The sequence below is a fragment of the Rousettus aegyptiacus genome, unplaced genomic scaffold, assembly GCF_014176215.1.
Source record: "Rousettus aegyptiacus isolate mRouAeg1 unplaced genomic scaffold, mRouAeg1.p scaffold_m13_p_4, whole genome shotgun sequence".
NCBI lineage: Eukaryota > Metazoa > Chordata > Mammalia > Chiroptera > Pteropodidae > Rousettus > Rousettus aegyptiacus.
In genome coordinates this window covers 124,723,206-124,738,294 of record NW_023416307.1, presented here as the reverse complement: position 1 = coordinate 124,738,294, position 15,089 = coordinate 124,723,206, and the positions used below count along the sequence as shown (strand labels likewise).

At 44.5% G+C, this 15,089-nt stretch overlaps 1 protein-coding gene across 4 annotated transcripts in view; it reads left to right on the top strand.

Moving 5' to 3' along the window:
• The window catches only part of CLSTN2 (calsyntenin 2), a 559,410-nt gene that overhangs the window by 435,062 nt on the left and 109,259 nt on the right, over positions 1-15,089 (top strand). For all 4 annotated transcript variants that reach the window (XM_016141907.2, XM_036219590.1, XM_016141906.2 and 1 more), the window contains exon 5: positions 176-325. In XM_016141907.2, coding sequence (XP_015997393.2) covers positions 176-325 — 150 coding nt within the window. The remainder of the gene's footprint in view (positions 1-175; positions 326-15,089) is intronic.

Below are 15,089 nucleotides of genomic sequence, written 5' to 3'. Positions count from 1 at the left end.
GCACAAGCAGTCCACGTGGGGAAGCCATGTCCCCATTTGCCTTTGTTTCTGCAAAGAGATAGGGAAGGGGGTCATTTCATTCTGGTGAAGGCTAGAGGAGTGGAGGAGGGCGTTTGAAAAACTACAGTGTGGTTAACTCCATCTGAAATGATTTTAAATATCTCTGTGTCCTCAGGCAACATCAGGAACACCGAGAAGCTGAGCTATGACAAGCAACACCAGTACGAGATCCTGGTGACCGCCTACGACTGTGGACAGAAACCCGCTGCTCAGGACACCCTGGTGCAGGTGGATGTGAAGCCAGTTTGCAAGCCTGGCTGGCAAGGTAAGCCTGCTCTTGTCCATCCTGTGGAGTGAAGGCAGCCTGGCCTGGTGCACAGAAGGTGCTAGACCTATTCTCAATTCATCACAACACATAACTAGAAGAATTTTTAAAGTGCAGTCACTCTGCTGCAAGAAATGGAGTACCTTGTTTATTCTCACAACTCCTAAGGGATATATTACCCCCATTTTATAGCTGAGAATGTCTGAGGCAACTTGTCAACATCAAGTGCCCAGTTTGTTCAGTGTACCCTTTCCCAAATCTCATGACTCCTTTGAATGAATAGGAATTATCCACGGTGCTCAGCAAAAAAAGCCAGCAAGACTATTCACTTTATTGAAGGATGCTGAGTCTAGCTCGTACATATAAAGTATTGCATCATCACTCAGCACGCAGGGAAGTGTGTCATGGTCCTTGGGTTTGCCCAGACAGTGTCTAGGCAGAGGCTGGAGATCCAGAATCCAGCCTCTGGATTAAGGGGTTTCTAAAATGTTGGCTCTGGACATGCAGAAACAATGGCTTTTAGATGGAGGTGGATTTTTGTGCTCGTTTAGATCCTTTAGGATGCAGAGACAGAACAAAGGTTCTTAGACATGGAGGTTTATCACTGAGCTAAGGGAAAGCAAAGGGGCAAGGCTAGCCACACAGATGGATTTTACAGAGAATTGCATGGCTTGTAGAATAACAATAGCTTTAGTGATAACATCAGTAGTTCCAGTGGCAGAGCAGGGATGCTAGAGTTCATCTCTGCCACTATTTTGGTTGCTTGACTACTCTTGTTTCTGCTTCATGTGTCAATGCTGCTGTAGGTTACTGCTTACTCATAACTCATGGAGCCTCATGGAGTCCTCCAACTTGGGTCTTCTGTTTACTGCCTTCTCTTGGTGTATGTTTAAGTTTCAAATCCCTTGTTATATTCTCTGCATGAATGTGTATGTATGTGCATGTCTCTCTCTCTCTCTCTCTCTCTCTCTCTCTCTGTCTGTCTCTCTCTCTCTCTCTGTCTCTCCCTCTCTGTCTCTCTGTCTCCCTCTGTCTCTCTCTGTCACTCTCTCTCTGTCTCTCTCGCTGTCTCTCTGTCTCTCTCTCTATCTCTCTTTCTCTCTCTCTTTAAATTCTCAGAGAGAGTGTGATTAGCTGTGTTAGTCACTCACATCCCTATGGGGCAAGCTGATTTCAGACCTCCATATAGGTCACTGGTCAGACTCTAAATGGCTGCCTTTTATTTAGACATCTATTCCTAATCTGATTCATCAGAACCAGATTGGCAGGACCTCATGATGCGAAGCAGAGACACCTGGAGTTACTCCCCTTAGAAGGCAGCTCTCAATGTGCCCCTCTTCTGCACGAACTATCCCCCTTAATCTTTCAACTAGAAAGATGGGAGGGGTAATTAAGCCCACTTCTGGACAGAGCTACAGTCATTTGCCTGTAAACAAAGTAGAGAAGATGAAATGCTAAGTAGAGAAGCCACAGGTAAGACATATGAGACATAAAGGACAAGCACAGACATCTTTGTGTCCGTCCATTTAGGATTAAACAAGAAATAGAGAAAGAGGGCCAAGCCAGAGTGGGAAAGTGTGTTCCCAACCTCAGGAAGCCTGAGTTCTGGTTGGGGATATTTCATTAGACCATAAGGACCTGAGGGCAGGATTCTGTCTCTCTTATTCACCACCGAATTCCTTGGGCTTAGCACATGCCTGGCCCCAAAGGTAGGTGTTCGAGAAATAGTCATTGGGTGGATGAATGAATGAATAATTGAATAATGATGAATGAATGAATGAATGAAAAGTTATCTTGAGTAAAGAACTCACCCTGTTTTATTTTAACTTACAAGGACTGACTCTCTTGAAGGTCCAGCTTTTGAAGAGAAGGCCCGGAAAGAATAGAAAATCTTTCCAAGCATGGAATGAGCTCACAGTGGGATTTTAAGTTGAAAAGCAAAACAAAGCCATATCTGGAAAATGGTCCCAATGGTTTTTGTCTTTGATAAATGAAGCACCAATGATTTGGGATTACATTTTTATACCTATATTTAAATGTAATTTTCTAACAGAGTTGGTACTTGTTTCAGTGTTAAATATATGCAAAGGAAAACATTTTAATAATGTTCAGTTCTGTATGTGAAGAACTTGGGGGGCACTTACTCTCTGGCACATGATGTTATTTGCAGCTCTGAACAGTGAGCTGCTGAAGGCAAAGACTATACATATTCATTGTTGTGTCTCCAGTGCCCACGCAGGGCCAAACACAATACAGGTGATTGGCAAGTATTGAATGAACAAATGAATGGTGAGTGAGACCTTGGTAAGAAGCATAACCCTCTGTGGAACAGAGAAAAGAAGGAAGCAGCAACTCTCTGCATCAGTTTGCTGTGTGGCTTAAGCATATGTAACATCAGAATCATCTCCTTAGTAGTGACTTCCCTGCCTAAGTTAGCCAGCCTTTGCTGGCAGAAGCTGACACTGGCTTCTGCACTGACCCTCCCTCCTCCCTCCAGCATACCCCTCGTAGTCAGCCAGTAGGTCCCTTTCCCCAGCCATCATCCCAGCAAGTTTTCATACTGTAGACAGGTCCTCCAGGTTCTCGGATATGTGCAGTAGTGTTCAAAGTGCCTTCTTCCCACTCCCGTTCCAGCCTCCAGATCTGGAGAAGAATCTTCTCTCCTTCCAGCATACCAGTCCACTCTGTTCCTCCACTTGGGCAGCCCTCATTTCTGACCAACCATCTTGGGACCTGCTTTCTCTTCTACCCCTGGCCAGGGTTGCAGCCTTATAGCTGGAAGTATACCTTTCTCCAGGGATGAGCAAGCCACCACTGGTCCCAGAGGTGTGTTTTTTATCTAGCTTCCTCTCCCAGCTTTGTAGGGCAAATTAGAATGAGCCACATCTAACTGATTTTCTTTGCTCACTATAGATGAAGCAGGCCGACCCTTACTGTGAGAGGCTGTCAGGTCCCTAGGGGAAAGGATTGGCTCTTCTTGAATCAGGTGTGAGGTGACGCCTGCACTGTGTAGAATGGGAGAGGAACACAGAGAGGGGTGGCACCCGTGAATAATGTAAGGAAGCCAGTCTGGCTTGCTTGGGACTGGGGAGAACTAGGAAGCAAGGTTGGAGAGGTCAGGGTGGGCAGTCACGATTATGAATGCCAGAGTGAGGAGCTGCAGTGGCCCCCAAGCACCTCAGGGCTAGCTGTGAGTGAGATGCCTGTGGACATGTGCCAGGCATAATTGTCCAGGAGAACAGAGGCTCATCCTGAGCTGACTTCTCACAAGCAACAAGAGTCACCAAGCAAACGCAGTTTGGTAGTTCGAATTCTTATACCTTTTTCAAGTCCTTTCCCTGCAAGCAGGAGGGGGTTGTAGCACGTGGAAGCAATCCATCATGCTCAGGAGCCTTCCCTCATCCCTGAGCACTCCCATCCAGCACTGTCACCAGCCCTTGCTGCAGTCGCCTTCTCCCAGCCAGCTGTCTCAGAGAAGCAAGAGACCCTGCTCACACTAGAGCCTGCCCTTTCTTCTAAGAACCTGATAAGGGGCTGTTTCCAAACTCTAATAATGCCTAGGGCAGGGGCCCAATTTTCTATTACAATAACCCCTTGCACAGTGTAGGACCCAGGCCTTCTCAGTATGCTGCCGGCCTTCCTCAGCTGTGCACAGATTGACATCCCAGACCCTGGCACTGCTGCCACCTGCCTTTCAGATCTTGGCCAAAGCATCTCTGCTCAGGCTGTGGTTCTGTCTTCTGTGGGTTGGTCTTGTCTTCCCAGAAACAATATGAGCTCCCCAAGGACAGAACCACATTTCTCACAGCCCCTGGTACTCACTGAACTTGCCATCTGTCATCTAAGCTCAAACTAAAAACTTGTTCATCAACATCACTCACCGAAGGCGGAGTGGAGTGGGCCTTATCTGGAGCTCAGGTGGCAGGAAACAGCGCTTTGCACCTGGAAAACAACCCTAGGTGCCAGGCACGTGTGTCTTGCTCTTTCTTGAGTTTTGTCTTCTCTCTGCTGTATTCTTAGGTTGTAATTCTGATAGGTGGTAAAGGTCAGCTCACCGAAGGGCTAGGTGGAGTTTTGCCAAAGGGAATGTCTCTCCCATTCGTAGTTGTCCAGGGTCCTTAAAGCATCCAGACCTTGTGAGTAGAAGGGAAAACTAAATCTCTTTGTTTTGTCCTGAGCTTGGAGCACTCATGGTATCCCAGCCGTCTCCTCGTAGTCTCATATTATGATAGGATTATGGTAGGAACCAAGAAAGAGGTGCAGCTGCCTCAGGCCACGTGCTCAAGGCAGGCTCGTGCCCTGCCTCTCTGCCAGTCTCTGGATTTGGAGTCTTCTTCATGTCTGTTTCCCTCTTGCCAGGTGGTTCTAAACACCCAAGCCTGGGCCCATGTGTGCTCTGAGGACCATCCTTCAGAAATCTCTGCGTGCATTCATGGTTCAAAGCACCACAGAGGATGAAGTGGTGTTGGAGGCTCTCAGGGTAACGGCAGCAATAATAGCAGTGGAGCCCGTCAGAGATGATCCTGCTGACCCCTCCTTGCTGGGGCGGGGCGGGGGGTGGAAGGCAGTCAGGGACTGTGTCCTAAAGGATCGGCTGCAATTCAGCTGCTAGTTTGTTTTTTTGTTGTTGTTCAGTTGGTTGGTTGCTTGGTTATGTGTTATGTTATGTTATGCTGTTATGTTATGTGACAAATTCCTCCTCTTTGCCTTTCTTTACTGTCTTTATAATTCTTTAGCCCATCTCCTTCTATGTTTTAAGCTGAAAACATTGTCTTCATAACATTTAGTTTCCCCTTTTATTATCGCAAGTCAGATTTTTTATTTATTACCTGCCCCTGCCAGTCTAGACACAAAAGTCACTATTTCGCTGCCCCTTTATGCAAACAAGTCCCCTTTGAAGAAAGGCACTGCACTTTCCTGGCGGCCCTTCACCATGTCCTTCCCAGACATGTTGCTGGCTGGACATCCATTCATACTGGGTGCAAGCTTCACATATCAAGAATCAGCTCTCCAGACTTGACCCCCTGTGGAACCCCATCTCCGTCTGCCCACCTCATCCCTGAGCATGACCCTGTGATGGTCCATTACACCTGGCCCAGCACCAGGTCACCCAATACCACTACCTCCCAGGATTCTCCTAAAGGCCCAACTCCTGTTCCTTTTACCTTCACAGTAAGGTGTCATTTTTAGAATAGAAAGAAAAGGAGAGGACACAGTCATACACTCAAACCATTTCTTCTCTATTCTTCTGGGTTTGACTCATTCTCCAGGTGATTTCAGTGTTTCTACTACTCCACAAACCAGGCCTTCTTTAGGCAGGAGGGGTGGTGTCTTTCGGAGGAGTGCCTCTCAAACCTAACTGTGCACATGAGCACATGGCAGGCTGACTAACACACAGATCTGACTTAATACGTCTGGGGTAGGTCTGGATGTTGCTGGTCCATGGCCTTCACTCTGAGTAAGAAGGTCACACAGAAAATATTTACTGAACACCTAGAGGGTATCTAACACTTTCGTGTTGCAACGATGGCAGCATGAAAGCTGCCGGTAGAGATTAATCTTCCCTCAGTTATTTGCATTGTGAGATAACTGAAGTTGACACACACATTTTTAAACATGAACAATATTTTCAGAATGAATTTATTCACCCTTTAAGGAAAGCCCACTGTGTGCTGAAGGCTGAGGATACAGAGACAGACAGGACGTACCAGGGCTTGTAGTGCAGAAGGAGATGATGGCAATACCAAGGACAAAAGCTCTGGTGGAGGGGGCCATGGGGACACAAAGGAGCGCCGCTTAACCTTGCGAGGGCCCTCAAGGAAATGCACCAGGGCCAAATCATCGAGGGTAATAGTTTTAGCACAGAGAAGGGTGTTTCAGGTGTCAGGAAGGTGGGAAGAGCATGATATGGCCAGGGCACGGGGAAAAGACCGCATGAGCAGATGGAGACCGGATCATGGAGGGGGGGGCTCCTGTGCTTCCCCAAGGGCAGTGGGGGGCTCAGAGGCTTTCATGCCCCAGCATGGTGAGGGGGCTTATGGGGAAGAAGGACTGACTCCTCAGCCAACCACATATATGGAGGCTGGGATTCAGAAATTGAGGCAGGGACCCCAGCTGAAAAGGATGATTATTCCTGAGTGCACTTCTGGAAAAATATCTAAAGTCACGTATTTATTCTAAAACCAATTCAAAGTCATGGGAAACAAAGGAGTTTAGATTTTCAGGCTAATCCCATAAGACTCCATCGACAAGGGAACAGTCGGCAGTCAGGCATGTCTGGGGTAGAAAAGACCCCTGCTAAGCATTGTCAAGTGTATTTCCCAGTCCCCTCTGCAGCTTGCCCACCTCCTTGCCAATGGGAAAAAGCTCAGGCCCCAGGGGTCAACCAGCTTCACCCTGCCCTTTCCAAAAGTCAGATCAATTATTGATCAAGTACACTGAAGACCTGGCTTAGGTTTTACTACATAAAAGGTATTGATTTTGAATTATAGGGTAATAAGCCCAGGATGGTGCCCAAAGTTGCTTAGAGTAACAATCACGCAGGGCTTAGAATGTGGAGCTGTGTCCCTTAGTATTTCATACGATATTGCCCTTACTGCAGACTGATGCACGAGGACATGACCAGAGAGATAGAGAAAAGGAGAGCTCTTTGCCCTTAGTTCTCATCTTCGCTGTCCTGCTAAAGTGTCCAAGATTCTATCATTAGGGTACCAACTTTTTGTTGTAAAGAATAATCTCCATTCATTGCAGGAGTCATTCTTAAGCCAGGGGTCAGCAAAGTATAGCCACAAGTTAAATATAGTTGACCACCTGTTATTGTACAACTGTGAGCTAAAAAAAAAAAAAAAAAAAAAATGGTTTCTACAGTTTAAATGGTTGAAAAAAATCAAAAGAAGAATAATATTTTGTGGCACATTAAAATTGTGTGAAATTCAAATTTTAGGGCCCATGAATAAAGTTTTATTGGTACACAGTCACAATCATTCGTTTACATATTATCTCATGGCTGCTTTTGCACTATAATAGCAGGGCTGAATAGTTGTTAAGAGAGATAAAATGGCTCTCAAAGACTAAATATTTGCTATTTAGCCCTTTACAGAAAAAGTTTGCTGACATTTGCATGAAGCTATTATTGTCCATTAACACCTTAGTGAGAAGTAGTTTATTGGAGTACCTAGCACAGCCTAGAAATAATGGGACATGAAATGGACAAATATAAACAGAGGCAAAAAAAAAAAGTCCAAAGCAAGTTTCACTGCACAGAGGACAGGAATGACCCTATGAGGCAAGCAATTGTAGCTCATTTTACACATGAAGAAAAGTTAAGCTTGAAGCAATTGAGTGACTTATCCAAAATTTCACAGCTGGTAAATGGCAGAGGTGGAATTCAAATTCATGTCAGCCTATTCCAGAAGGTACCGAGATGTCAGAGAAAGGAGTATGGAACAAGGAAGTTAGGGAATTTCCAAAAGGCATGTAACCATCTTCAAACGGGCAACTCAGAAAATTGTCCAGAAGAGATACAACTTCTATGCCCTTAGGCAACATATTTAACCTGTGAGTTACCTTATCTATAAAATGTGATGAGATTTATCTTGAAAAGGTAACATGCACTGAATGAAACAATGTGTATGTACCATCTAAGAGATCCCCCAACATTCATTCTCTCCCCTATCCTTGCCCCTACCAAACTGCATTTCCTTGATTAAGGCTGGTCTAGTTCACTATCCTCTTAAAATTACAACTCATTCAAAATTAAACCTGCACTTGCAGACTTTCCATTTCTCAGGTACTACTACTCTTTGTCTGAACCTAAAGTTGCCTCTGGTGATCTCTTGAGCCGGAGAGCACAACATGAGCCTGAGACTTGAGTTAAGCTTTAAATTCAAAGATGCTGGGCCAAAGCGCGGCTCCTCGCACCCGAACAGGAAGGTTACCATTTCCTGCAGGAGAAATGAGCATGAAAATTACCCACCACCCACCCCGTTCAACAGAATGTAACCTGGCTTTATTTGAGGTTCACCCCAGAAGTTCAACTCCTTCGTCCCCTATGCCCTCTGCCTTCGGTCTCTTCCTGTCCTTTTGACTCACCGCTTCATCCACATTCTCTCCTCATTCTGTGTTCCCATTCTCCACCTTCCTCTCTCCTTCCCTTTCATTCTCTCCCTGTTCTTCCTCTGGTTCCTCCCCTCCTCTCTTATCCCAAGCATAACCCTGCACCGGACACTGGAGAAGGCGATGGGATGCAGGGGTGCGTGAGTCAGGTACAGAGCAGCGAAGACAGAGCTGGGTGGGGAGTGAGAACAGTTCCAGTTCGTCCTTAGCTCCGTCATGATCTGCCACAGGCTTTGCTGAAGCCACTTTCCCGGCTGAGCCTGAGTTTCCTCAACTGTAAAGGAAGAATCATAATCCTTGGCCATATTATTTTGTAGGACTGTTAAGAAGTACACAAGCGGTTCTGTGTGTGGAAGTGCTTTGGAAAATTTAGATTACCGTGAAAATAATGTTATGATTAAAACTGCTAAATAGGTACTGTCATACAAAGGAACACACACACACATTGAAATCCATAAAATTGGATAGGGCCATATGGCTTGAGCATCACATTCTTGATTTTGAAGCTTAAGATTGGGACCAAAAGGAGACAGTTAGGTGGCTGGAAAGAGCACAGTGTGGGGAGCGAAAGCCCAGGCCTCAGTCCCAGCTCAGCTCTACCCCAGTCTGCAGCCTTGGGAAAGTCACCCCTGCCTGGTTCGTCTTCCCCCGGTGTAACGAGGACAGTAAGGCCTTCTTGTGAGGCCAAGATGAAAGGCTGCCAGTGGAGTGCCGTGCACAGAACCTCAGGCCGGGCTCAGGGAACAGCAGCTCTCTTTAGTTCTCTGGATTCTGATGTTTAAAATAATAATAGAGCATTTTTTCCTGCAAATAATTGGAAAAGCCATCTCCGAGGCCCGCATTCCACTAACCCCTGCGGTGTGACTGGGGCAGCTGTTCCAGGGTTTGCTCGGATCTGCCGGGCGATCATCCATGCTCCTGGCAGAGGCCTTGAGGGGCACTCCTCCATGGAGAACGACCCATCCGACATCGGTGCCATCGCTGATCATTCAGGTGCAACAAACGGCTCTATACAGGATGCTGACTTACTTACTCAGTGGCATCTTAATGTGCTTTAAAGACCCACTGGATTAAAGCTCCCATGGTTCTGCTGGCTCGTGTGGCTCTGGCATGAGCTAGGGGAAATGGGCCACAGAGTTTCTGAGCCCCAGTCATCTCAACCCTGAGGGTGCAGGGTCAAAGGTGGACTGCTCATCCCAAACAGTACTTGATTGCAATAGTAGTTACCACCGGCTGAGCATTCACTACTTGCCAAGCCCTGTCCTAAGTAAGGGGGTTGCATGCATGCCCTCAGTTACTCTTCACCACACTCTGAAAGCTGTTATTTTCCCATTTAGCAGATGAGAACAATGAGGTTAAGACTCTTGCCACACAGCTAGTAATATCCAGGACCAGCACCAACCCCAGTCCCATCTGTCTGCAGAGATGGAGCTCCTGCCCATTTGCCCGCAAGGCATCTCAAAGCAAAGGAGAACACTGGCCACCTTTTGAGACCATTGGAAGAAAGCTATTTTGAAGAAAATTCTACGGTTAGAGTCCTTCTCTCATGTTATGAAGAAAATGTGTCCTTGCACAGCAGGGTATCCTTGAGAGAGGGGTCGGGGTGGGGGGAGGTGTCACTCCTGCCACACGAGCCCATATCTGGGACCTGCCTTCCTTCAGGGTAGAAGAACCATCCCTCAGGCTTCTTAGATGACCATTTGGGGACTGCAAAGAGGTTAGGGCTTGTTCCAGGACACACAGGTGCTAAGCGGCGGAACCATAGCTAGTATCAGCTCTCCTGACTAGAACCCCATGTTTCACCCTATCTCTCTGTGGACCTGGATCTGCTCCTGAGCCCATGTGCTCAGCCTACTCTCGCCTCCACAGACAGTTCTTTTAAATATTTGCAGCCAGCTAGAACTTTTCCCTGCAGAGAGTCAGCAGAGGATAGGGCTTCAGCGGGCTGGTTCTAAAGCCAGAAAAATCAGGGTTCGAATCCAGGTTCTACCACACCAGGAACAGCTCAGTGCTACCAATGAGCGGACTGAAGAATGGAAGCCACTAAATTGGATTTAGGAGTCAGGCCAGCCTGTCAGTGTCATTTCCTGCCTGTGTGAACTTGGGCAGGTCATTTGACATCTCAAGCTCTGTTGTCTCATTGGTAAAATCACTCTCCTTCTCCGTTCCTCAGATAGGTGCTGTGCAGATTGGTAACGTGTATAAGAGGTCCAGCAATTAAATGGTGATTTCCTTCCTCCTCTGCATTACTGAGAAGTGCCAGCCTAGATTCCAACATCATCATCTGCACACATACAGATACTTGGTTTCTAGCAATGAATGTGACCCACATCAAGCTGCCTCATCTCTCCTTGCCGCATCTCCAAAGTGGGCAGAAAAGTACCCCCTTCACCCCACATCCACTTCACTTGGCTCTTGGTGGATAGAGGGACAGGCTGGAGGGTTATGAGTCAGCCCTGGTCTGCCAGAGCACCCTGGATTCACACGATTGAGCATACTGTGACCTTTAAAATACCTGTACAGGGGCTTGGAGCATTGACCCTGCTCTAAGCACGTGGACAGCCCGTCTTGGTACAACAGAGAAGTTCTCAAAGCTTCCATTCAACTCAGAACTTCCCACTAGGTCTAATATGTGCCAGGCCAAGGTGCCCTAAGGACCTTGATTTGGAGTGGTGGGTGAAGGCAAGCAGGTAAATGGCTCATTCCAGTACAGAGAAGTCAGAGCAATGACCAGGCAGCCCAGGGGCTGTGAGAGCAGAGAGTAGGGGCACCCAACCCTTTAGAAAGCCTTCCCAGAGGGGATGGCACTGAGGCTGAGATCTGAGGGGCTCAATACAATTCACAAGGTCCACCGAGGAGGTAGGGAAAAGGCCGTAAGAGGAAAGGGCAGGGGGGTCTATCCCCAGGAAAGCTTGGTGCTTCAATACTGCATCTTCCCGGAAGTTGTGTACGTCCCTCTTTTACTCAGCATTTTTTGCTTCACAACGGACAGGAGACAAGAATTAGGGCTGCAGAGGAGGGTTTGGAAAAAATTGAGCAGAGGGAAATGGATTTGGGCTTGTCCTCTTGTTTGTTTGCATAACAGATGTGGCAAGAATTCCAATGCAGACAAAGGATCGCATAGACAGAACTTTCCAGAGAGATTCTGTAAGACTATAGGATAACAATAAGAGTTCACCTGGCCTAAAGGGGCAAAGTGGGCCTTAGGAGAGAGGGCCTTTCTCCCGGGCTCTTCATGGGGCCCGGCCAGCCTCAGCCTCTGTGGCCTGGGTGCCTCCAGAGCATCCACATTTGGTGCCCTTGGCTGGGAGGCCAATGTCCACTGGTCAGACTATGCAGAACAAGGCTTCACCTGGGGAGCAGCAGATATGAGCAAGTGGGCCCAATCAGAAATGAATGGGAGGCCCGTGGGCCTTGCAGCTGCCCAATTGGACTGTGGGCCAATGTAGGAAACCTGTCTGAGGCCTCCGGAAGCTAGTACACTCTGAGAGGACTCATTTCTTTTTTTTATTTTAATTTATTTTCCACTTGAAGTTGACATACTGTATTATACAAGTTTCAAGTATACAATATAATGATTAGTCTCTTATATATCTATGCCTATTATATACCTATTACAATGTGATCACTTTGATTAGTACCCATACGACACCATACATAGTTATTACAATATTATTGACTATATTCCCTATACGGTTGTTACATCCCTGTGACTATTTTTATAACTGGCAGTTTGTATTTCTTAATCTCTTTCACTTTTCTCGGCCATCCCCTCCAACCCCCCTCCCATCTGGCAACCATCAATTTGTTCTCTGTATCAATGAGTTTGTTTCATTTGTTTGTTTGTTTGTTTTGTTTTAGATTCCACATATATAAGTGAAATAATATTGTATTTATCTTTCACTATCTGACTTATTTCACTTTGCATTACACCCTCTAGGTTCATCCAGGCTGTCAAAAATGGCAAGATTTCATTCTTTTTTATGGCTGAGTAGTATTCCATAGTATATATGTACCTCTTTCTTATCCATTCATCTATCTGTGGACACTTCGGTGGACACAGGTTGCTTTTATTTTATGGTGGCTATTGTGAATAGCTCTGTAGTGAACATAAAGGTGCATGTATCTGATTGAATTAATATTTTAGATTTCTTCAAATAAATACTCAGAAATATAATTGCTGGATTATAAGGTAGTTCTATTTTTAATTTTTTGAGGAACCTCCATGCTATTTTCCATAGTGGCTGCACCAATTTACAACCCAACCAATAGTGCACAAGAGTCTACTTTTCTCCACATCCTCGCTAACACTTATATATTTCTTGATGACAGAAATTCTGACAAGTATGAGGCGATATATCATTGTGACTTTATTTGCATTTCTATATTCATTAGTGATATTGAGCATCTTTTCATATGTCTGTTGATCATCTATATGTCCTCTTTGGAGAAATGTCTATTCATGTCCTCTGCCCATTTTTTAATTGGGGTGTTTATTTGTTGGTGTTAAGTTGTATGAGGTCCTATATATTATAGATAGTAACCTCTTTTTGGATATATCATTGGTGAATATCTTCTCCCAATCAATAGGTTGGTTTTTTATTGTGTTGATGGCTTCCTTCACTGTGCAAAAACTTTTTAGTTTAATGTAATCCCATTTGTTTATTTTTTCTTTTATTTCCCTTGCCTGGAGAGACATATCCCAAAAAAACATTTCCAAGAGCTAGGTCAAAGAGTTTACCGCCTATGTTTTTTTCTTCTAGGAATTTTATAGTTTCGGGTCTTACATTTAAGTCTTTAGTCCAGTTTGAGTTTATCTTTGTGTTTAGTGTAAGAAAGAGGTATAGTTTCATTTTCTAAATGTATCTATCCAGTTTTCCCAACACCATTTACTGAAGATACTATCTTTACTCCATTATACATTCTTACCTCCTTTGTCATAGATTAATTAGATGTAGATTTATTTCTAGACTCTTTATTCTGTTCCATTAATCTATGTGTCTGTTTTTATGCCAGTACCATGCTGTTTTGATTACTGTACCCTTGTAGCATAGTTTGATATCAGGTAGCATTATACCACCAGCTGTACTCTTTCTCAAGATTGCTTTGATGATTTGAGATCCTTTGTGGTGCCATGTAAATTTTAAAAGTATTTACCTAGTTCTGTGAAAAATGCCATTGACATTTTAATAGGGATGTCCTTGAATCTGTAGATTGCTTTGGGTAGTATGGACATTTTAACAATGTTAATTCTTCCTATCTATGAGTATAGTATATGCTTCCATTTGTTTTATTTCTTTAATTCCTTTCATCAGTGTTTTATAGTTTTCCAAGTGCTGGCATTTCACCTTTCTGGTTAAATTGACTCCTAGGTATTTCATTGTTTTTGATGCAATTGTAAATGGAATTGTTTTCTTAATTTCTTTCTTTATTATTAGTGTATACAAATGCAACTGATTTCTGAATATTAACTTTATATCCTTCTTTACTGAATTCAGGTTTTAGTTCTAATACTAATCTTTAGGGTTCTGATTATATAGTATCATGTCATCTGCAATCAATGACAGTTTCACTTGTTCTTTTCCAATATGCATGTCATTTATTTCTTTTTCTTTTCCGAACCCTGTAACTAGGATTTCTAATACCATACTGAATTAAAGTAGTGAAAGTAGACATCCTTATCTTGTTCCTAATCTTAAAACAAAAGCTTTCAGCTTTTCGTCATTGAACATGATGTTAGCTGTGAGTGTGTCATATATGGCTTTTATTATGTTGAGGTATTTTTTTTAATCTCTTTTTATTAAGAGTTTTTATTACAAGTCATCTTATTATGGATGTTAGATGTTGTCAAATGCTTTTTCTGGATCTATTGATATGATCATATGATTTTTATTCTTCATTTTATTTACATAGTATATTATGTTAATTGATTTGTGGATATTGAACCAACCTTGCATCCCAGAATAAATCCCACTTGATGATGGTGTAAGATTTTTTTAATGTATTGCTGCATGTGGTTTGCTAGTATTTTGTTTAGGATCTTTATATCTCTGTTCATCAGGGATATTAGCCTATAATTTTCTCTATTTTGGGGGTTTCTTTGTCTGTTTTTGTATAAGGGTAATTCTGGCTTCATAAAATAAGTTTGGGAGCCTTCCCTCAAGAGGACTAATTTTTGATAACATGGTTGGTACCAGCCGGTATTTAGAGTAAGATGTGACCTCATTTTCAGCCATAGGTGAAGACAAATGGGTTATTGGTTTCAGTAATGAGGCATTTAATGGATGCTAGAAGCTCCTTCGTGTCCCCCAATGCCAATGTCTGTCTCTGGCCCAAGACTCTGCAGCCCTGGGTGATGGCAGCAAGCTATACACAGGCAGACCCAGGCAACTGAGGAGCCAGGGCCCATTCACTCGCTGGGAAGTTTGGTTAATGACAGCCTCACATCAGCTGAATCTCCCACCTTTCATGGGCCTCTCACAGGCTCCAGGCCCAGAAACAAATATTGACAGTATCTCAGCCCCTTCCAGCCTCTAAGGCTTTTGCTCATCAGGCTCTCAGGCTTTGTGGGTTTATAACATCCCTCATCACCGAATATAAGACAAAGTATGCCATATCTTGTGCATGGACAGAACTCACACATGCCAAC